Source organism: Cannabis sativa, chromosome 2 (genome assembly GCF_029168945.1).
Source record: "Cannabis sativa cultivar Pink pepper isolate KNU-18-1 chromosome 2, ASM2916894v1, whole genome shotgun sequence".
NCBI classification, from domain to species: domain Eukaryota; kingdom Viridiplantae; phylum Streptophyta; class Magnoliopsida; order Rosales; family Cannabaceae; genus Cannabis; species Cannabis sativa.
This window is the reverse complement of record NC_083602.1, coordinates 40,900,240-40,925,222: the sequence shown is the minus strand read 5'-3', so window position 1 is coordinate 40,925,222 and position 24,983 is coordinate 40,900,240. Positions and strand designations below refer to the sequence as shown.

Here is a 24,983-nt window from a genome sequence, read left to right as displayed (position 1 = left end):
TTTTTTTTTAAAAAAAATATTAGTGTTTTTAGTTAATTTATTTATTTTTAGTTTTTTTAAATATTTTAAAATTTTCAATTTCTTTTTAAAAATTCAGTTTTTATTTATTTATTTATTTTTTTGAATTTTTGCAAATTTTTTTAATTAATACAATACAATGCAATGTGAGCCAAACATTGTATAATTTAACACAATACACTAATACAATTTAATGCCAAACATAGTATTGTATTAAAATTATACAATCCAATACAATACAACCCAATACATTACAATACAATACAATACGGTAAACCAAACGAGCCCAAAGAGAGCACAAAAGACAAGGCCCAACTGTCCCACTTTCTTCCTCTAAGGGACAGCCTCGCCACGTGGCGGGCAGCCATTCTTTCAGCAGAACAAAACTAGGCGCGTCAGTGCCTTTGTCCCCCCCTTCTCCCTCACACGCGGGTGACGTGCACGACCCCTTCTGGGCCTCTTGTCTCCCTCACTCATCAGAGGCACGACTGGTCCTCCGTGACCGTTTCCCTTCAGCAGCCCAAATGTCAAACTTACACGTGTTAAGTTGCACACCAAAGCCACCAATCCGAGCTTGACACGTGACACTCTAGTTTAACTATAAGGTAATTACATTTTTACCCATATGCAATTTGTAATAAGTTTAATTGCGCATTAGTCCTTTTACCTTCTTATAATAGAAGCTTAGGTTCTTAGAATTCAGTACAATTTTAGACAGAAAAATCCAAGCTCAAAGCGCTCAGTATTAGTTTATTGCTTTTCTTAGTTAATTTTCTTATGGGTTTCTAAGTTCCCTTATTATTAAGGCGGACAATGAAACCTAGTGTATTTAATTAAGTATTTATTTTTATTTTAACTCTCAGTACAATATATGCTTATGATTTTTGCTTCTTAAAATAAATTCTTTCGTATTTTATATCACGTATTTTTGATAGTTAGAAATTATTAATGCTTGGTTCTACATTTTATTAAAATAATATTCTTTGATTTTTTGTATTTTCATTAAATTGTTTCACATTTAATGCTTAGAAATTATAATTAAAGCAAAGGAAAATCTATTTTTTTAGAAAATAATTGGTTTGATTACTAATTAAATTATGAGAATTAATATAAACATAAATATCTTTATATACACTTAAGTGGATTCTGAACCGTTAATAATATCCCCAAATATCACTGAAAATATTTGTTACTGTTATTTTTACCGTTAAAATATTTTATTTTACTTTGCTACCAAAAACCTCACCATTTTCGAAACTAGGTTAGAGTTATAATAACTTAGATTAAATAAGTATTTTCTTTGATCTCACGCAATTCCCATGGGTTCGACCTCATTCTTCATAATCTCTAACTACAATAAAGATTCGTGCGCTTGCGAGTTCATAATCTGTCGAGGTTAGCAGGTCATGTAATCATCTGATATTCATGAGTGTGTATGTGTTTTAGTGGAACACTTTTTATTCTGGTTCTAAGTTAAAAACCGGGATATGGTTTCACACTAAACCCTTTTATCTCGGTTTTTAACTAATAACCAGGATAAAAGGTTCCCCTAAAAACATTAATCCCTATTTGGCTAACCAATAAAAATCGAAACTTGAACTTACTTTTTTACCTTTGATATTTTTAACGTTCTACCAAATAGGGCCCTTGTCTAAAAAAAATTTGCTGCATATTTGATGCACCAAATCTAAAAGTGGGATAAAAAGTCTCAATATATCTTTTATCCCATTTTTATTTTTGTTAACTAAAAAAGTGAGATAAAAGGTCCCCTTTCTTGTTGTGAAATTTTCTACTCTCGTGATAAATTAAACATGCATCATGCATTAAACACAGAAACCCTATAAGCTATCTAAACCATACAGGTACTCTCGTCCTATATTGAAATTCAATTCTATCTCACTATAGCATGATCGCACTTCTCAGATTTCGCATCAAAATCATAGACAATTACTTGGTGATCAAACTATTAAAAGTAATTAAGTATGAATGAAATAAAATACATAGAAATGGAGGGAAAATAAAATCATATTAAAACCATAAAACAATGTCAAATAATATCCATCTAGACCCTAATTAAGTGTTTAACTACTCATGGATATTAAAGCAAAATCACACATAATAACTTGAGAAAAGAGAAAAAAAGAATGCTGAAAATCCTCTGAAGAATGCCTCTAGTATTGAACTCCGTCTCTGAAATTCGTACTCCTTTTTCTGCCTTTTATTTCCTTCTGAATTGCTTCTTGAAAACTATTGAAGTCCACTTCTTTTATATACAAAAAAATGATAAAAACCTATTCTGCTTAGGATTAGAAGAGGCAGTGAGTTTTCTGCTACGTCGACTGATAGTATTTTGGCCATAACTCTCTCGATATTGCTTGGAATGGGACGATTCAAGATGTTACGGAAAGATAAAAGAGATCTAGAACTTTTATATTTTGACTTTCTCCAAAATCTGATAAGATAATAGTTGAATTTAGGCTTGAAGTTTCAGCTCTATTTTTTTTGCACAATTTTCTCTATTTTATAGTTCATCTTTTTGTGAGATCTTGTTATCTTTTTTTCCATATTATTCCTTTGATATTTTCTAATCTTCTTCTATTTTAAATCTACAAAAATAAAAGATAAAAAGCGTAAAATTGCTCCAAACAAGAGTAGAACTAAATTAAAAACACACTAAAAATTAACCTAAAAATAATACTAAACATAACCTAACAACTAGACCTCCCCTGTAGGTCAATGGCCGGCCAGGGTTGACCTGGCAGGATTTTTTTACAACTCTACACGTGGACACAAGCCATGGGCTACGAATTGGGCCCTAAAAGCCCAACAGAATGGCTAAGTAGCACTTTAGTCTTTTGTAATTATCTAACAACTTATGCAAATATTTAGGGATTTAAACTGTAATCTAGGGTTTAGGCCTCCTATATAAAGGCCTTAACCCTATCCGAGAAACCTAAGTCACTTAGCCTCAAAATTGCTCTAACTCTAAAACTCTTTTCTACTCTCTCTCTCTCTCTCTCTCTCTCTCTCTCTCTCTCTCTCTCTCTCTCTCTCTCTCTCTCTCTCTCTCTCTCTCTCTCTCTCTCTCTCTCTCTCTTGTACACGCCCAATAGGGCTCTCTTCTCTCTTCTTCTCTCACACGCCTCTAAGGCAATCTCACTTTCACTAGAGATCAACCTACTGATTCATATTTTGTTCCTTATAGAGAGTTATATTAGATCCCAGCTACAACGATCTAAATAGTATTATCTTTATGTATCAATACAACTAAAAGAGGAGTAGGTCATTACCCACTAACTAAGGAGACCGAACCTTTATAACAAATTTTTGTGTTTATTACTTTTCTATTCTATTCGTGTAACACGTGGCAAGCATCAGATCTATACAACCCCACTGTCAATTTATCACTTTTTGAAGTCAACACTCTATAGTCATAGACGCCTATACATATATTTACACATATAGTGTATGCAGTTTAGAGTGTTCTGATAATTCATGTCAGATAAGTGAGTTTTGAGAGCTATAATCTTATATATTGTATAGTACTCAATTTTTACTTAATGTTCTTCCCAAAAAGTCATGTGCTAAGAAGTATTGAGATTTTCCCACCAAAATCAAGGGATTACTCAGGATAGTGTGGAAGAATGTGAAGTCTTTCAACAAATTTTGGAGAAGATCTAGGTTTGAATTCTTGATAATACCATGCGACAGAAAAAAAAAAACCAAGAGTTAGAGAATTTAAACGAAATAAGTCATTATTTATGTTGCATAATTGTAAAGTTTCTGAAACTCTTATTTGTTTATTTTTTATTTTTATAACCTAGAACGACCAGGTTCAAGAGATAAGAGAATTAAGGATACCTTCCGGAAAGACTAATCCAATCCATAATGATGTACTGAAAAATACAACATTTTTATTACCCGACCAACCATCAGGAGAAGCAAATACAACGAGTACCATGTTTAGGATGTTATATTAGAATTAATCTAACATACTTGAATAGTAAAATAATCTTTCCAACAATATCTTAATGGGAAATTAGAGATTTGCCAATTTCACTACCTTTAGGTTAGGCAATTCGATCCTTGTGCGTGTATGGAATTTGAGGTGGAGTGTTTTTGGACTATATAGTTGTGCTAGGAGAGGCTGTTTTTTGTTTATAATGGTGGTTTTCCATGGGAATCGATTCACACACAACTGATTGATCAGAGGATGGTTTGATTGGGGACGAAAGTGGATTTTTGATCAGGTACGACAGTGAATTTTTGATCGGAGAAGACGAACAAGCTATGGTGACAATAGATGAGACAAAGTGGTCACTGGTGGATGGACGAAGGCGTGGTCGTGCCGAATTACCAAAGTTCATGGGAGAGAGACAAATTAATACATTGGCTCTTGTGTTTACTGAGTTGTTGTAAGAAAACTAAGAGAATAAATGGAAGACTTCTTCAGTCGTGAATAGTGGAGTATAGGTGGTATTCACTGGTTTATTGCAATGTATATTTTGCTGGTTTATTGCAAACATGGAATACGAAGAAGATGTATTTTGGGAGAAGAAGGACTTCACGAATGTTAGTTGTTCGAATTTAAAACAAAAGGGGGGGTGCCTGCTATAAGGAGAGAAGACAACCCTATTGGTATATATGTTGGGTTTTATGCCCTAAATAAAACTCAATTTCAATGTAATCCTTTTTATTCAACATCAATAAAGAAACAGAAGTAATTTTCATTCATTTGTGTATGTTTTGGTTCATCTTATCAATTGCTTGTCTATTTGATTTATAAATTCATCTGAAACCCTTTTCACATACTTGATCCTGTTTATTGTGTTGTCAACACATTGGAAAGTAAACATGACTATGTGAATAAAGTTTCCTAGATTAATCAGACATAGGGTTTTACTGATATGATAATCTACAACAGAGTTTACTTGCATCTGGAGAAATGCTATGTTCTTTCCAGAGCATTGATTAAACTAAAGCTCAGGTTGGATGCATGGAGTATGCATCGGAAGGGACCGATATTGAACTTTGACTTAGATTTATTAAACTTACCGTAATATCTATTCAAGTCAATATCGCCTAGTTGATCCTAGATCAAATGATCTTAATCCTGTTATGATTAGGCTCAATCTCAAGAGGCTATTCATGTTCTTTGATTTGTTAGTTAAGCCTACTTTTAGGTCAGGGTGATACGTACATTTTGGGAACACGGTAGTGCAATTGAGTGGGAGCGCTAACATAAACATGGAATCTGTAGCTTCTATCTGGCAAAGACTAAGTAAAGGATGATCTCCTTCGAGCTTGACCAAACGAAAATAAATGGTGGAGTACTCATTTCACATAAGCTGAAATATCATTTATACGGGGTTAATGTTAGAAATTATTTTACCAGGATCTAGATTTACTAACAAGTATGTTGGATTAACAACCTAATATGAATTCTAAAACAATGAAAATAAACACATATAAAGTTAGAAAACCTTACAGTGGGTGCAGCGGAATATTATGACTCCTTCCGTTCAGATCTCTAGCCCTTGATTCCTTTCTGTAGCAGAGCATCACCAAGATCTGAACCTGGATCTTCTTTTCTCCTTCTTTGATGCAGAAATTCCATAGTCTTCCATACTATGATTGTGTTGGGTTTTATGCCCTAAATAAAACTCATTTCAATATAATCAGATTTACTTATTAATATAGATCAGAAATAACATTTAATGTTGCATGGTTCACATGATTTATTTCATGATTATATGTACATAATGTATGAATTCATCTGAAACCCTTTTCACATACTTGATCCTGTTTATTGTGCTGTCATCACATTGGAAAGTAAACATGACTATGTGAATAAAGTTTCCTAGATTTATCAGACATAGGGTTTTACTGATATGATAATCTACAATAAGAGTTTACTTGTATTTGGAGAAATACTATGTTCTTTCCAGAGCATTGGTTAAAGTAAAGCTCAGGTTGGATGCATGGAGTATGCATCGGAAGGGACCGATATTGAACTTTGACTTAGATTTATTAAACTTACCGTAATATCTATTCAAGTCAATATCGCCTAGTTGATCCTAGGTCAAATGATCTTAATCCTGTTATGATTAGGCTCAATCTTGAAAGGCTATTCGTGTTCTTTGATTTGTTAGTTAAGCCTACTTTTAGGTCAGGGTGATACGTACATTTTGGGAACACGGTAGTGCAATTGAGTGGGAGCGCTAGCATAAACATGGAATCTATAGCTTCTATCTGGCGAATAGTAAGCAAAGGATGATCTCCTTCGAGCTTGACCAAACGAAAATAAATGGTGGAGATCTCATTTCACATAAGTTGAAATATCATTTATACGGGGTCAAGTGTTTTAAGGATAAAATACATAGTAGGGTGTTACGGTAATCTAATCCCTTTACTGTGTAGATCATTCATATAGAGGATCATTGATCAAATTAGGATTATAACAATGGATAACTAATGATGTGTCTATATGGTGGAACATATAGAGCATTCTATATACTGAGAGTGCAATTCTAAGTTCTATGCGTGGATTCAACGAAGAATTAATAAGTTAGTGAATTTTAGTGCTAAATTCTTGATCTACTTATTGGAAGCTCTGTTATATAGACCCATGGTCCCCCCACTAGTTGAGATAATATTGCTTGTAAGACTCTTATAATTGGTTTTGATTAATCAATTATAATTCTCAAATTAGACTATGTCTATTTGTGAAATTTTCACTAAGTAAGGGCGAAATTGTAAAGAAAGAGTTTATAGGGGCATATTTGTTAATTATGATACTTTGTATGGTTCAATTAATAAATATGATAAATGACAATATTATTTAATAATTATTTATAGTTATTAAATAGTTAGAATTGACATTTAAATGGTTGAATTAGAAAATTGGCGTTTTTGAGAAAATCAGATGCAGAAAAGATAAAACTGCAAAATTGCAAAAAGTAAGGCCCAAATCAACTTGTATAGGGCTGGCCACTTTTGTAGGAAATTTAAACTGATTTTTTCATTATTTTAATGCCAAATAATTCAAACCTAACCCTAGTGGAATGCTATAAATAGATAGTGAAGGCTTCAGGAAATTTACACTAAAAATTTCTACACTTCTTCTGATTCAGAAAAACTGAGCCTTCTCTCTCCCTATCTTTAGCTGCCACTTCTTCTTTCTTCTTCCTTTGAATTTCGAAATCCTTAGTGATTAGAGTAGTGCCCACACACATCAAGTGATACCTCAATCATAGTGAGGAAGATCGTGAAGAAAGATCATCAGCAAAGGAGTTTCAGCATCAAAGATTCAGAGAAAGAGATCCAGGTTCAGATATTGATAATGCTCTGCTACAGAAAGGAATCAAGGGCTAGATATCTGAACGGAAGGAGTCATATTATTCCGCTGCACCCAATGTAAGGTTTCCTAAACTTTATATGTGTTTAATTTATCGTTTTAGAAAGTTCTTATTTAGGATGTTAATAAACATACTTCTGAGTAGATCTAAGATCCTGGTAAAATAATTTCCAACAGATTGAGATACCACTTGATGTGTGTGGGCACTACTCATCTCACAAGGATTTCGAAATTTTTCTCTCTTAATTTCGTGGCTTTTTTTTTTGCTTACCAGAGAAGAGAACAAGGGTTGCTTTATATAGGGAAAAGGGAGAGCACAACTTTCTAAATAAACAGTTTTCTCTTTTACTGTGTAATTGATTAACTGCCTTATTTAGTGTGATCCACCACTTTCCTATTATTGCTAGGCTTTGATTAGCAATTACATGGCAATTAAAATTGAAAATAATAATTGGGAAACAAGCAAAGAGGTGGCCGGCCATAGGGTAATATGGGCCTCACTTGGATTTTGCAGTTTCCTCAATTTTATTTCTATTTCTCCAAAAATGCCATTTCTCCAATTCTAATCATTTAAATGCCAAAACTAATTATTTAATAACTAAAATAGATTATTAAATAATATTGTCATTTAAAATAATTATTAATTAGACATACAAAGTCTCTTAATTAATAATTAAACCTAGAAACCCTTTTCTTTACGATTTCATCCTTAAACTGTGAGAATTCATAAAGTAGACATAGTCTAACTTTTAGAATTATAATTGATTAATTAAAATCAATTAACTGAGTCTTACAAGCAGCATGGTCTCAACTAGTATGGGGACCATGGGTCTATATAACCGAGCTTCCAATAAGTCGAACCGAATTTACCAAGTAAATTTCCTAACTTATTAATTCCTCATTGAATCCACACTTAGAACTTGGAATTGCACTCTCAGTCATATAGAAGGCTCTATATGTTCCATGATATAGACACGTCATTAGTTATCCATTGTTATAACCCTAATGTGATCAATGATCCTCTATATAGATGATCTACATTGAAGAGGCACTACTGTTACCGCTACACCTTCAATGTATTTTATCCTTAAAACACTTAACACTGTATAAATGATATTTCACCTAAGTGAAATGAGATCTCCACCATTTATCTTCGTTTGGTTAAGCTCGAAGGAAATCATCCTTTACTTCTATTTGCCAAATAGAAGCTATAGATTCCATATTTATGTTAGCGCTCCCACTCAATTGCATTACCGTGTTCCCAAAATGTACGTATTACCTTGACTCAGAAGAAGGCTTAACTAACAAATCAAATAACACGAATAACACTCTTGAGATTGAACCTAACCATATCAGGATTAAGATCATTTGATCTAGGATCAACAGGTGATATTGAATTGAATAGATATTACGGTAAATTTTAACATATCTAATCAAAGTTCAATATCGGTCCCTTCCGATGTATACTCCATACATTCGATACTGGTAAACTTTGCCAATGTCCTGAAAAGGACATAACACTTTTCCAAGGTGTAAGAATACCTATCGCTGATTATACCATGTCAGTCTAAATCCAGTGTTCTGACAAATCATGGAATAAACTTTTGAACATATAATAAAGATTATATTCCACTGTGCTGACAACACTATAATCTTTAACCAATTCATATGTTCTGGACTTAAAAAGAATTCATACATTATATACATATAATCATGAAATAAATCATGTGAACCATGCAACATAAAATGTTATTTCTGATCTTTATTAATAAGTAAATTTGATTATATGAAATGAGTTTTATTTAGGGCATAAAACCCAACAGTTAAGTGTTTTAAGGATAAAATACATTGTAGGGTGTAACGGTAATCTAATCCCTTTACGGTGTAGATCATTCATATAGAGGATCATTAATCAAATTAGGATTATAACAATGGATAACTAATGATGTGTCTATATGGTGGAACATATAGAGGATCATTAATCAAATTAGGATTATAACAATGGATAACTAATGATGTGTCTATATGGTGGAACATATAGAGCATTCTATATACTGAGAGTGCAATTCTAAGTTCTATGCGTGGATTCAACGAAGAATTAATAAGTCAGTGAATCTAGGTTATAAATTCTTGATCTGCTTATTGGAAGCTCGGTTATATAGACCCATGGTCCCCCCACTAGTTGCGATAATATTGCTTGTAAGACTCATATAATTGATTTTGATTAATCAATTATAATTCTCAAATTAGACTATGTCTATTTGTGAATTTTTCACTAAGTAAGGGCGAAATTGTAAAGAAAGAGTTTTAGGGGCATATTTGTTAATTATGATACTTTGTATGGTTCAATTAATAAATATGATAAATGACAATATTATTTAATAATTATTTATAGTTATTAAATAGTTAGAATTGGCATTTAAATGGTTGATTTTGAAAATTGGTGTTTTTGAGAAAATGAGATGCAGAAATGATAAAACTGTAAAATTGCAAAAAGTGAGGCCCAAATCCATATAGCCATGGCCGACCACTTTAATAGGCTTTATCATCTGATATTTTCATTATTTTAATGCCAAATAATTCAAACCTAACTCTAGTGGAATGCTATAAATAGATAGTGAAGGCTTCAGGAAAATTACACTTTTCATTGAGAGGAAAACCTGAGCCTTCTCTTTCTAAACCCTAGCCGCCACTTCTCTCTCTCTCTTCTCTCTTGAAATTTCGAAATACTTAGTGATTAGAGTAGTGCCCACACACAGCAAGTGATACCTCAATCATAATGAGGAAGATCGTGAAGAAAGACATTCAACAAGAAGGAGTTTCAGCACTAAAGAAGGAGAGAAAGAGATCCAGGTTCAGATCTTGATAATACTCTGCGACAGAAAGGATACAAGGGTTAGAGATCTGAACGGAAGGAGTCATATTATTTCATAATCGTTTTAAAAGTTCATATTTAGGGTGTTAATCAACATACTTGTGAGTTGATCTAAGATCCTGGTAAAATAATTTCCAACAATATATGGACTTGGATTTTGATAAATGGGTTGCATTTGAGTATGGTTGTTATTATTTTGTTTGTTTCGACATTTTATTTTTATTTTTAGCATAAGTGATTTTGAAGGGTGGAAAAATAATAGATTATGTATAGAGGCTTATTAGTAAATTATAAGGATGAGAAAACTTATAAATATGTAAATGTGTAGTTATGGATTGAGAAAATAGAACTTCAATTCAATTACGAGATTGGTACTGTCTCAAAGAGTGTATTTGGAGATTTATCCTATCATGAAGAGGACCCGTTATTTATCAGTATTGTAATTCGATAAAATTAAACCTGGTGCAAAGAATTCTATAAATTTATTGTTAAGCTAATTTCAGCATCAACTTTAGGTATTATTTTCGAGTATTTTTAAAAAAGCCAATTTTCTTTCCACGCAATGATATTGGGTATCCAAATCACTATAAATTATTTGGATTATTTTCTACTTTCTTTTTTTTCATTTCTCTATTAATTATAGGGAATGGATATCCACTCTATTAAGATTGCATATAGAAACTTGTAGTAAAAAATTGACAACTACAGACTACAGACAGTGATAGGCTTATAATCCATTTCTTTCTGTGAAACAAAATGACAAAATGTTATTTCATTATCAATGGCAGGATTAGAACTGGAGTAAATAATCTTAAACTAGAAACTAAAATGGATTTTGGCTCCTCAACGTTCTAGCACTCAGAATATTCAAAGATACCATTATTATCCCACCTATACTTTGGACTTATTATCTTAATTGTTTGCATATTTCATGTAAGCAATGATAGTTACTCTACTTGGATCGTGACACGTGTTACCTAATCTAGCACATGTGTGAATATGAAATATGTGGTAGCTGTATATTGTTTTGGCAAGAAGTTTGAATATACTTAGCTCAAGACAAGTGTTCTTATGTCTTTTACTTAAGTGAAGTGAAATAATGACCAACTGTCATTCCTGTCAAACTTTACATATTGGTCCCTCGTTTCTTACAAAATTTCTTTCTCTTCCCACTTATGTGTCAACTCTCAACTAACTCACCTGCCATTCTTCACTCTTCATAGTACCCATTCTTCATAATGTAGAACCATAGGTGGACAGTCTATCTTATCTTTTTATTTATTTTTTTCTTTTTTTAAGAAAAAAAAGTTCTAACAAATTGTATGATTCTTTTTCTTAATTAAGTATAATACATAAACAAAACTAGAAATAAGTTGATTATGCGTATTTTTTCTACTTACTATTATTATTAGTTAAATGACACTCATTATTTCAGACATATATTGTTTATTAAGGTATTTAACTATTCCATCATTATAATGATTATTTTTTAAATTAATTAAATAAAACTATGAAAGTAGTAAGTGGCAATAATAGGGTTGAAAATATATCAAAATAATAAAGAGAAGAGAGCAAAGAGGAAAAAAAGAAGAAGAAGAAGAAAACGAAGAGGTTTTCTTCAGACCGATTTATTAAGTCATTGAAAAATTGAGGGGAAAAAGAAAATTATGAAATCTCAAATAAACTGATAAAGAAAAATAAAGAAACACCATAGTTGTGGGTGTATATGATAAGTTAAGCTGAACTGGGTGTCTTTTAAATGTAATCGTCTTAGTTCGTTAGTTCTGTTATATAATTTGCTCCATTTCCAACGTACTAAATCCCAAGCTGCATTACTTTCCTTGATTATCTCTCATTTGGGTCACTTTGCATATCATATTTTCTTGGGTTTGGAGTTTAGACTATGATGGGCGGTTTTTCATTTTTCCAATGTTTCGGTAACGGGAGCTTCGATGATGACCCACCTCAACTGGACCCGGTTCTCCTCATCTCCGGCATTGGAGGCTCTATTCTCCACTCCAAGGGGAAAAAACTTGGACTTGAGACTCGGGTTTGGGTACGGATCCTATTGGCGGACTTGGAGTTCAAGAAGAAAGTTTGGTCTATCTATAATCCCCAAACAGGTTCTTTTTGGTTTGAATTTATTTGTATATATTCCTTTGTTGCGGGGTTTGGACCATTTGGTTGCTGAGAAAGAAAAGGAAAAAGAGAGAGTATTGCCTCAGTAACTAGTTTTGATGTATTCTTTTGAATTGTTAGAAGGTACAATATTTTATCTTTATTTGTTTAGGGAATTCGGGGAAGCATAGGACTTCTTTTAAGTTGTACATTTTAAAACTTGGCTCTCTAATGAATTGGGTATGTCAAAATTGGCTTGTTGAGATTTTATTTTATTTTCTTCTATTTATTTATTTTTCTGTTGTTGGTGTTTTATTTCAGGTTATACTGAATCATTAGATAAAGATACCCAACTGCTGGTACCTGAAGATGACTATGGCCTATATGCAATTGACATTCTAGATCCATCTCCGGTATTTATCTATATTTCTTCCCCGAAAATTCTCACCTTTTTAGTGGTTTATGTGTCCTAAAATTTGATCATTTCCATAATTCTCACACCTTCTTTCAGAAAGTAAGGACTTAACGTCTGATAATGTAAATTGATGTTACATAGTCCTGAACTGTTGCTCCATTGGCTACTCTTAGCTGTATTATGAACAAGTGCATCTTTATTTTTGGTTCTTGGAATGTTTGTTGCCAAACATTTGTTTACGTTAGCTTCTAGGTTGTATGAAAGTAGATCTTTTCTTTTTTCAGGTTATAAAATGCTTACATGTCACAGATGTCTACTATTTTCATAATATGATTGAAATGCTTATAAAATTTGGGTACAAGAAGGGAACCACGTTGTTTGGATATGGTTATGATTTCAGACAAAGCAATCGGTAATTCATTTCGTTGAAATTACTTCTTCAGGTGTTTGTTTGAGTGTACTATTTTGCTAATCCTATGTGACATGTTTATATGTTCCCAGAATTGATAAGTTGATGGAAGGCCTTAAGGTGAAGTTAGAAACTGCTTACAAGGCTTCAGGAGGAAGAAAAGTTAATATAATTTCACACTCGATGGGTGGATTGCTTGTCTCATGCTTCCTCTCTCTCCACAACGATGTGCGTATGTTTTCTGTAACTTGAAACTCACAAAAGGAAAAGTTCTTGAAACATCTAACTTTCTACTGCTAAGTGTAAGTTCTTCATGTTGGAAGATTCTTAACCTGTTTTTTTTCCTAAATCAATTCGTCGGTAGGTATTTGCAAAGTATGTGAACAAGTGGATTTGTATTGCATGTCCTTTTCAAGGTAGTTTTCTTTTCCATGTTGTTATAGTGTACAGTTAATATCTTTCAGTATTAGTACCAGCAATCTTGTGAATTTCAGTATCTCCCATTTAAGCTGAAATATGTCAAACAGGTGCACCGGGATGCATCAATGACTCTCTTTTAACTGGACTACAGTTTGTTGAGGGTCTTGAAAGCTTCTTTTTTGTATCAAGGTGGACAATGCACCAGCTGGTAATTTTATTGGTGTATTTAAATTTTCAGAGGGATATTTCTTTGTCCAAATTGAAGTATTGAACCATGCTTGTCATAGCTTAATTATAAGAACAAGTATTTTTTAATTACTACTGCACTTTCTGTGTAATAATTCGAAATATCCTGTCTACGTATTATGATGCTAATGCTTGCGATTTTATGAATTACTAAAAGATATTTATATCTGTTTCTTTGTTCAGCTGATTGAGTGTCCATCCATCTATGAGATGTTGGCAAATCCTGATTTTAATTGGAAAAGGCAACCATTAATTCATGTTTGGCGAAAGCAATCAAAGGACGATGAAACATCGGTTGAATTGGAATCCTTTGACCCTGTTGAGAGTATAAATTTGTTTGAAGATGCTTTGAGGAAGAATGAGGTATACCACTTCATTCTAAGGTCCAATATAGCTTAGACATTCACATTAACATTTTCCATTGATACTGTTTTTTCCCCTTATAACCAATGGACTGAGTTTCAATGTGTGCATTTATCAAAAGTTAGAGCTCGTAACACATTATTTTCCACATGCAGCTAGACTTTGATGGTAAAAAAATAGCTCTACCTTTCAACTATGCTATTCTCAAATGGGCCTCCAATACTCGCCAAGTTCTTAACAATGCTAAACTACCTGATGGGGTCAGCTTCTATAGCATCTATGGGACATCATTTGAAACACCTTTTGATGTTTGGTAAGTACAAAATCTATTTTATGAAGGAACAAAAGAACACAATAAAGAAAAGCAGTCAAGGATCTCAAGGTTCAGTTTTCACTTTGCAATTCACATGGATTAATCCTAAATAATATATAAAGCCTTGCTGTAATATTAGAATTATATTAAAGTAAACAGGAGAACCTTTTCAGAGGCTGGTGTTTTTTTTTTTTCTCTGCCAAACTTGCAATTCTGTGCATCTGAATTTTGTGTACTTAAAATGTAGCTACGGTTCAAAGACATCTCCAATAGAGGACTTGTCTGAAATATGCCATACACTGGTGAGTTATGAACATATTAATTAGAAAAACATGTTATAAATTATCAATTATTATTTTTCCAATCCTACAAACTCCTAAATATTGAGCTTGGCTATTGTTCTTATATCCAACTCAAATTATGTCATTTTCTCTCTGTTCCAGCCAGAGTATTCCTTTGTCAACGGAGATGGAACTGTTCCTGCTGAATCGGCAATGGTACATTTCACCTCATAAGCTATCTATCTGATCTTGTATTGGAGTTTTTGAGTTATACTTTCAAGCAGCCTGTGATTTTTAAAGACATTTAATTTTAGATATGGCAGTGACCAAGAAACTTAGAGAGGACTAGAACTTCCATTCCCTACCCTAAGGATCCTATATCCCAAGCCTCACAAATTCACAATCTTATTATAGGATGTGTATATATAATCCTTATGATCTAACTTGCCAAATATTCTCAACAATTAATCCATATCAACTCAACCATACTTTTCTAATAATTTTTTTTATCAAAGCATTATCAATCTCATTTTACAGGCAGATGGATTTGAAGCAGTCCAAAGGGTGGGGATACCTGCCACGCATCGGCAAGTGTTGCAGGATGAGTCTGTTTTCAAACTCATCCAAAAATGGTTGGAGCTCGACCAAAAGGTGGTAAACAAGCATTCTAAAACATCCAGAGTTGCTGATGCTTCTTCTTCAAATATATAAATGTTAATATGTATGTAAAAGCAGAGCCCCGTATAATAAGGAACATTCATTGTTTTGTATATTGTATCGAATGAAGTTATTCCTCAGCTAGTACTCTTCCAAAATTGTTAGAATAAAAAAAAGTCAAAAGAAAAATTAAAGAAAATGAAATCATCAACAATGTCAAAACACTCTTAAGTGGTAAATGGTAGTCATAATTGATGAAACACTACATCTGCATGTGTGTCTAATTCAATTATTGGATGATATCAACTAGATTGCATTATTCAGAATTCCATCATGTTTTAACTTGGAGTGAATAAAGCAGAATTTGTCAGTTTGGTCCACAATTTTATCGAACCATGATGGCCCCAAGTGAAGGGAGTAGGCCAATATCTTTGTGACAGTTCCAAGGAATCATGAAACTCTTAAGGGAAGTATATATATACATATATAACAAAGCACTCAGCTCATAAAATTAATTTATTTATAGCTTTCTGCACCTAATTCATGATTGCATTTTCCTGCCTAGTTATAGTAGTGCCCATATTCACAACACTAAAGCTTAGAAAGTTTTACCAATCTTTCAAACACATTATCCATATCACTACCTACCATTTATATAAGTAATTCTTATCCCAATTTACATTACAAGTAACTCAATAAAGTCACACGTGGAGATCATTTTGAGACCTGAATGGGTTATTTGCTTCCAAATGTTTCGTCTAGAAAAGTCTATGCTCAAAACTAGTTATGTGAGTCTTCAGCAAGTATCTAGACTTGACATGTGCGTAATGCATGCAGAACGTATTTAGTTAGCAAAGCAGAATCCTCCGTGCAGAAGGATGCAGTGAATTTAGATTCTTTAAGATATTTTTCTTAAATATCTTCCCATTTATAGCATGGTTAAATCCTTACATTTATTGGATTAATTTTGTACAATCAAGATATTCTAGTGATTTAGCATTTAATTTTTTATTTATTTCTTATTATTTTAAGTAACAATATTCATTATATCTTTCCTATTAATAGTGGAGTATTTCCATTGTTTAGAGATCCAAGTTCATATTTTTTAGAGAGCACTTACGCTGTCAAAATACTTGTAAGCTTTCATCAAGATTGTTGAGAAACTCAACTTGTCAGCTCTTTGTGATCTTGATAATCTTGAAAGTAATACAACAAAAAGAGGAGTAGCCTATTACCATAATCACGAGGTTGAACCTCTATAAAATTCCTTGTGTTCTTATTTGCTCATATATATTATTTAGTTATTATTCTTATTCAAAAACTCATCTCTTTAAAGACTCAATGTTGTTTGCCAAAAGTGAGGTAAATATTTTGATACTTTTATTGAGAACAATCGAACACAATCTGTGAGAAGCTTTGATCCTCGAATGATGGTTTTGACAAGAAGATCTCAATCCACTAAATTAACTGATCAAATGGTGACGAATTTTAGTGTGCAAGTTCCCACCTATGAGAAGGGTCCAATGGTAACAGATCCTAATCTAAGTAAACAACTGTCTCCACGGGTTCCCCCACATCAAGACCTGTTTGTTTTATAGTACTAAATCACGTACCCAACGAAAGGGTTATTACTGATTATAATTGTATCATATGCCCAAGATCACCATATGTATATATATATTAAATTAAAAGTAAATAGATGAAAAGAATATTTACCTCTCAAAGCCTATTAGGGTATCCTCGATTCTTTTCATATGTTGTATCCTTAGAATGGTGATGACAAAACTCACACCTTAACTTTCCAGACCTTCACCACACAAAAGGACTGTGTGGGCTAGTAAGATAATAGTGTATATAGAGTTCTTAATTAAATCTCAACACATGAGCAAGAACTATTTCTTTGGCGATGTAGAGAAAGGTTTATCGGTAAAATTTTATTAGGCTTTTAGAAAAATTACGTAAAAATTCTTCTATTTCAAAAACTATGTAGAATTTGATCTATATGTTAAATAAACGTAATAATTATTTATTTTAAATTCTTTATTAAATCTTATTTAATTAACTAAATAAATAATATAAAATGAATTTGGTTATAGATATTTGTCTTATAACTTGTTTATCGAGATTTTTGAAAGACGAATTATAAATAATTAGAACTGAAGAAATAAACAATTAAAAGAGAAAAAGTAAGAAAGACACAAACAGTTTTTACGTGATTGGAGCGTTAACTAGCCTTAGTCCACGAGTCGATGTTATTAGGTAATTGTTTAGTGAAAAAGCCTTTGGGAATACCATTAATGTAAGTTCTCAAGTTATCTTGAGCAAGTATTGCAAGAGAATTCCCCCATTAGTCCATAGGATCCACTCAGTATTTATAGTAGTTTGAGAATTACATTTAGTTTCCCTTTTCCCTCTATTGGGGAGTTTACAATGAATAACACATTTGGGCTACCTCATGAAGTCCAGCCCATGAAGGAGAGGATATGTTGACTAGGCAGATCAGATTTGGTTGGATTTAGTCAACACCATGTACTATGATTATGGCAATTAACTATGAATTAATTGCTTGGTATCTATTTTAGGAAGTTTCCCCATTTAGCTTGATACGATCCTTTGTCAAGATTTGGCAAACCATTATTTCCTTATTTGGGCATAGGAATAAAAAGGGAAATTGGGCCCATCTTTTGAGAACACGATGTCTTAACCTTCCGGCCTCTTGGTACTAGACCTACTTTCGAGCATGAGCTATTAATGGTAGAAGGTTCTACAATCAGGGAGCTGAAGTGCGTTCTTGGAAGGACCTGTCCAAGTGGGCTTGCCCTACTTTATCTTCTTTGGGGGACCCACTGATGGGCCTTGGATGCTGACCTGGATTCCACATGTCTACTGCCGGAAATGTGGATAATATTTACCCCAAGCTTCCAAAATGCTACATATGGTAGAAGCTTGTGTCACTCCTTCAGTGCGAACATGTAGAGGATGAGGGATAATATCATGACTTTTCAGGTATTAATCGATCACAGAAGTTGACTTCCATATTTGATTGTGGTATATCCACGTGTCAATCGCATGGTGGTGGAAGGATGTGACCATTGAGGAGTTGCTTTCTAGAAATGACTTATTTTGATAGTTATTCACTAATTTGGTGCAAAAATTAAAAATTGGCATCTTCATCATTGATTGGTGTCTCGATTTTGGGGAGCATTAATTGTGAAGATGTGCGTGGATCTTTGAACTCTCCAACCTTTGGATGAAGCTTGTGTTTCTGGAGGTTGGATCTTGGACCATTCACCTTTTTTCACGTGGATTACTTTTTGAGTATAAATACCCTTTACAACTTCCAGTTACCACTTTTTTCTAATTTTCAAATTTTTAACCCTTCAAAGCTTGAAGCTTTCTCTTCACCCTTCAAAACTAAGAACTAAACTTAGAGCCAAGTTTTCTTCTTCAATCTAGAATACGTTGTCAATTTTGCATTCACCTTCTATTGAGGATTCGAGTACAAGAGTTTCCACATTGTAAAACCCAAGTGATAGTGAGTTTTACGCCAAAAGAAAGCGCAAACCTGGATTTTAACGTAGAAGTTGACTTGTTGATCTCCCAGCATCTCGTTTTCGTGAAATGTGTGATTGACTTCCTCAACCTAACCCAGCATCGATTAGCTTGATATCTCCACTTTTGATATCAGGTATGTTGCTTCTTCGTCTCTAGATTGTATTTTCTGAGTTTTTCGTCATATGTTATACTTGCATATTCTGTTCTAAGATGAGATTAGGGTTTTTCTGTATGATTACCGTCGTAAGTAGATTCAGGCACCATGAGCCATAATGTTTTTAGAATTCCCTATTAGAAATTCTTGGATTCGATCGTTTTGCAGCATATGTGCTGGCAAAATTTCTCACGCCCAAAATCCTTTTGGTTTTTGGTTTTTTGGTTTTTCATTGATCTTTGTTCTACTTTTCCTCTCTATTATTCCTGACTTTCTATCTGGAATGAATGACTCCTAAAAGTTTTTGTTTCTGGATAGTTAGTTTATTTGAAACCTCTCCAAGCAATTTATGGGGTAGGACTTCCCTGCTCCCTTTCTATACTAGGTAGTTAGGGTGGCTAACTGCTTAGATTCTCTTCTTTTGTACAAAAATCATGCTTAAGAGGGTCCATCAAGACAAGGCTAACTTGGAAGAGGAAATCTTGGAGTGAGAAAGTTCTTTAAAGCTTGTCTTGAACGATAATCCATGGGAGATGGAATAGCATGTTAATAAAGTCAAGATTTACAATAATCTGAGGAAGTATGAAACCCAATGGGGGTTTCAAAGTGTTCCAGGACTATTCTGGAATAGACTCTTTGTTCAAGGGGAGATGTTTAGTAAGTACGCAGAAGGAGGCTTTGACATTTGGAGTTAGGCTCACATCGAGATGGGTGTGCATCTGCCCCTGAGGTGTTACTTTGCTGACTTCTGCATTGTTGTCGGAGTAGCACCTTTCCAGTTTATACCCCAGGTGTATTGCCTATTTTCGGGGTGGTATATTCTCTGTGCTCAACATAATAAACCTACACCGATGCCGGAAGAGATCTTATACCTCTACAAGATCAAATCCCAACATATGAGAGGCCACAAGGAAAAAGTAGGTTTCTACAAGTTGGAGCCCCATTCCAAGAGTGTCGACTGTCCAACTAGGTCCACGAAGTACACGGACGACTTCTAGAACTACTACTTCTACACCTCAAGCTTCCCACTGAGGAGAGTTTCCACACTCAGTTTATGTTGGAATTATTTTACCGGGATCTTAGATCTACTCACAAGTATGTTGATTAACAACCTAAATATGAACTTTTAAAACGAATATAAATAAACACATATAAAGTATGAGAAACCTTACATTGGGTGCAGCGGAATAATATGTTTCCTTCCACTCAAATCTCTAACCCTGGTATCATTTCTGTTGCGGAGTATTATTAAGATCTGAGCCCGAATATCCTTCTTTGTTGAATCTGAATTCTTCACAGTCTTCCTCACTATGATTGAGGTACTACTTGCTGTGTGTGGGCACTACTCTATCACTTAGAGGTTTCAAAACAGAGAAGAAGAGAGAGAGAGAGAGAGAGAGAGAGAGAGAGAGAGAGAGAGAGAGAGAGAGAGAGAGAGAGAGAGAGAGAGAGAGAGAGAGAGAGAGAGAGAGAGAGAGAGAGAGAGAGAGAGAGAGAGAGAGAGAGAGAGAGAGAGAGAGAGAGAGAGAGAGAGAGAGAGAGAGAGAGAGAGAGAGAGAGAGAGAGAGTGGGGGCTCAGGAAAATTTTTGTGAAAGGAAAAGAATGCAATTGTGTTGTGTTCTGTTTCCTGAAGCCTTTACCTTCTATTTATAGAATACCACACAGGGTTAGGGTTGAATTACTTGGCATTAAAAAATTAAAAAAAAAATGATAAACGGCAATGATGTGGCCGGCCATGGCAATATGGAAATAGGCCTCACATATGCAACTTTCCTATTTTATCATTTCTGTTTCCCATTTTCTCAAAAACTGCCAATTTTCACTTTCAACCGTATAAATATCAATTCTAACTATTTAATAACTATAATTAATTATTAAATAATATTGTCATTTATTATATTTATTAATTAGACTAACCAAAGTCTCTTAATTAATAAATATACCTTATAAACTCTCTCTTTACAGTTTTGCCCTTAATAAGTGATAAATTCTCAAATAGACATAGTCTAACTTGAGAATTATAATTGATTAATTAAAATCAATTAAATGAGTCTTACAAGTAATATTGTCTCAACTAGTGTGGGGACCATGGGTCTATATATCTGAGCTTCCAATAAACAGATCGAGAATTTACATCTGAAATTTACTGACTCATTAATTCTTCATTGAATCCACGCATAGAACTTAGAATTGCACTCTCAGCTATACAGAACGCTCTATATGTTCCACCATATAGATACGTCATTAATTATCCATTGTTATAATCCTAATTTGATCAATGATCCTCTATATAGATGATCTACACTGTAAAGGGATTAAATTACCGCAACACCCTACAATGTATTTTATCCTTAAAACACTTAACCCCGTATAAATGATATTTCAGCTAAGTGAAATGAGTACTCCACCATTTATCTTCGTTTGGTTAAGCTTGAAGGAAATCATCCTTTACTTTCTATTCACCAAATAGAAGCTATAGATTCCATATTTATGTTAGCGCTCCCACTCAATTGCACTACCGTGTTCCCAAAATGTACGTATCACCCTGACCCAAAAGTAGGCTTAACTAACAAATCAAAGAACACGAATAACACTCTTGAGATTGAACCTAATCATATCAGGATTAAGATCATTTGATCAAGGATCAACTAAGTGATATTGAATTGAATAGATATTACGGTAAGTTTAATAAATCTATATCAAAGTTCAATATCGGTCCATTCCGATGCATACTCCATGCATCCAACCCAAGCTTTACTTTAACCAATGCTCTGGAAAGAACATAGCATTTCTCCAAATGCAAGTAAACTCTGTTGTAGATTGTCATATCAGTAAAACTCTAGTGTTCTGATAAATCTAGGAATCTTTAATCACATAGTCATGTTTACTTTCCACTGTGTTGACAACACAATAAATATGATCAAGTATGTGAAAAGGGTTTGGATGAATTTATAAATCAAATATACAAATAATTGATAAGGTGAACCAAAACATACACAAATGAATGAAAAATACTTCTGTTTCTTTATTGATATTGAATAATCTGGATTACATTGAAATGGAATTTTATTTAGGGCATAAAACCCAACAGTTTAGACTTCAATATAACAAGTGAGTGTTAATTTCTATAAGTCCCTACTACCCAAGGATTTATAAGTGGAAAAGTTAGTGACCATTAAAAATCTTCAAGAGGTGGGCATCGCTTCCCATCAAGACGTGGAACACCTTTTCGTGAAGGAAACCATCCATGAGGCTCTCCTGGGGGATCCAAACGAGGTGAAAGAGGCCATTACAGTCATAACTACTGAGGAGGCCCTAAACACCGTGAAGGCTGATGAGCAGTGGCTAGTAGATTGCACGAGACAATTCCCAGAGAACTTGAGTGAGGCTGAGGAGCTCACTATTTGATTCAAGGATGTAGCTCTAAATGAGGGTGCACTGGGAGAAAGCACTTCCGGTAGTGGTGAGACCCCCTTCCATATAATTAGGGTTCCCACGTTAGCAGATTTAGACAGTATTGACCAAGGAGGATTTGATCCGTACTTCTTGAATTTAGATCAGAATAGGTATTCGTGTAGTAATAATATAGATAACGTAGATTACATCATAATGATTCCTAATCATTTTGTTCCACCAGCGCACCATCATGTTAGAGTGGACATGCTTAGTAAGATTTACTTTCTAGGATTCTTCCAGGATGAGACTAAGTTAGGCCGTGAAGACATTTCTCTTTTTGCTAGGGGGAAAGTCAATTATGCTTAGATAAATGACTTAAATCCTTCTAATGTATTATCTAATAGCTTGTTACAATAATCATATTCTGACATGACCTTTCATAATGTGTTATTTGTTTGTTCTTTGCAAACCAGCCGACTACATTACAAATGAGTTTGCTCAATAGATTCTTGGGAAACATCAACTCTAGATTAGAGAAGGTTCGTGAAATTGCAAGTGAAGGCAAGGTCAAGGGCAAGAAGGACGAGAGTTCTGGGAGTGGATCTCAGAAGCCATCACCTCCAGCTTTGAACTAAGGGGCTGCTCCTAAGGCTCTAAATGCAAAAGACTTGTCTTCTTCTATTATCGACCTGACAGAGCTTGTTCTGAATGTGAAACCCTTACAACAAGTTCCCATGGAGAACACTATAGAGGATAACTCCGACTGTGATGGCACAGTTGTGAATTCCAAGAAGTGGTCTGATACTTTAGATGGTAGAGCCTCTCTTCCTGACCCTTCTAAATCCAATTCTCTTGGGAAGCACATGCCAACGCTAGTAGCCTTCCGCACATCCTCTTATTCGAACGACTCTTAGTTCAGGAAGACCTCCCAACCATATCATAGGATTCCAACTACGAGGTGATGTACATGAGTTTCTTCCTACCATTCCACGTGTCATGCCTTGTAAAAATGCGGATATCAATTTTTAGTAACAATATTTATTGTATTTTCTCTATATAGTGGAGCCTTTTCATTGTTTAGAGATCTGAGTTCATATTTTCTAAAGAGCACTTACGCTGTTAAAATACTTGTAAGTTTTTATCAAGATTATTAAGAAACTCACATGATCAACTTCTTATGATCTTAATAATCTTGAAAGTAATATACAAAAAATAAGGGATTACAATAATCACAGGGTTGAACCACTATAAAATTTCTTGTGTTCTTATTTACTCATATATTATTTAATTATTATTCTTATTTAAAAATTCATCGCTTTAATGATTTAATGTCATTATTTTAAAGATTCAATATTATTAGCTAAAAGCGAGATCAATAATTATCATATGTGCACTTAATAGAGAATTACACACACTTTGCTAATTGACATTATTATTCTTATGTAAATATGTAATATTTACATAAATAATATCATATCATTGATCTTACATAATGTTGTATTAATGCATATTTTGAGTATATATTATTACTTTTATATAAATATATTTTTTAAGACGAGAAGACACTACTTGTGTCGCATCTTTGTTATAACACGTAATCACAAAATTTGTGTACAATAATTTAGTTGTATAAGAAATTTTCAATTATGTATAATTATGAAAGGGAAATTTGACATTTTAATCTAAAAAAACACATATGGTGTTATTTTATACCACCCTCACAATTTTTTTTTTAATTATGCTAATCTTTTAGTCTTAACTCCAAAATGTCCCTCTCTCCTCAAATCCAAAAATTCAGCCTCCTCTCTCTCTCTCATTCCATCTCGTGTTGCTCTCTCTCTCTCTCTCTCTCTCTCTCTCTCTCTCTCTCTCTCTCTCTCTCTCTCTCTTTCTCTCTCTCTCTCTCTCTCTCTCTCTCTCTCTCTCTCTCTATTACTACCGGCCGGTGACTGCTCACTGCCGCCATTTTCACACTCAACGTCCACGGCCGACTGCCACACCTCCACCATTTTCACCCTCAACATCCACCACACTCAACAAACATATGGGTAAGTGTTTTTCTTAGTAAATAATGTTATTTTTTGTTGTATTGTATGGATCTGAACGTAATTAGTTGTAATTTGTGGCTTTTGTGTCCTTGAAATCGAGGTAGAGTTTGTTCTGAGCAGTCTGTATTTTTTTGGGTTTTTTAATTTTATGCGATTTTATGCGACATTGTGTGATATTGTGTGCGATGTCATGAGAAATCCAAGGTTAGGGATGAAATGATTAATTTTGGCGACTTTGTATGATTTTTGTGCGATTATGTGTGCGATTGTGATGTTTGGCGATTTATGTGCGACCTTTGTGCATCGTTATGCGATTTTGTTATGTATGGTATATTGTGCGACCTTATGCCATATGTT

General features: G+C 33.7%; 1 protein-coding gene across 2 annotated transcripts; it reads left to right on the top strand.

Moving 5' to 3' along the window:
- The first annotated feature begins 11,353 nt into the window (after positions 1-11,353).
- LOC115720792 (phospholipase A(1) LCAT3) lies at positions 11,354-15,616 on the top strand. Of its 2 annotated transcripts, none has more exons than XM_030649969.2 (11): positions 11,354-12,373; positions 12,690-12,781; positions 13,068-13,195; positions 13,285-13,420; positions 13,557-13,608; positions 13,720-13,820; positions 14,042-14,221; positions 14,377-14,534; positions 14,782-14,836; positions 14,978-15,031; positions 15,353-15,616. In XM_030649969.2, exons 1-11 carry the CDS (start codon positions 12,154-12,156, stop codon positions 15,524-15,526), a joined length of 1,350 nt encoding a protein of 449 aa, XP_030505829.2. In that variant the 5' UTR covers positions 11,354-12,153; the 3' UTR covers positions 15,527-15,616. The 2 variants fall into 2 exon arrangements, with proteins under 2 accessions (XP_030505829.2, XP_030505830.2); XM_030649970.2 differs by having other exon boundaries at positions 11,640-12,512.
- The last annotated feature ends 9,367 nt before the right edge of the window (positions 15,617-24,983 follow it).

Coding starts and splice junctions, on each gene's coding strand:
- LOC115720792 (XM_030649969.2), top strand. CDS start 12,154: ATGATGGGCGGTTTTTCATTTTTCCAATGTTTCGGTAACGGGAGCTTC. Junction 12,782..13,067: donor ACATTCTAGATCCATCTCCG/GTATTTATCTAT, acceptor TTCTTTTTTCAG/GTTATAAAATGCTTACATGT. Junction 13,821..14,041: donor GGTGGACAATGCACCAGCTG/GTAATTTTATTG, acceptor TTCTTTGTTCAG/CTGATTGAGTGTCCATCCAT.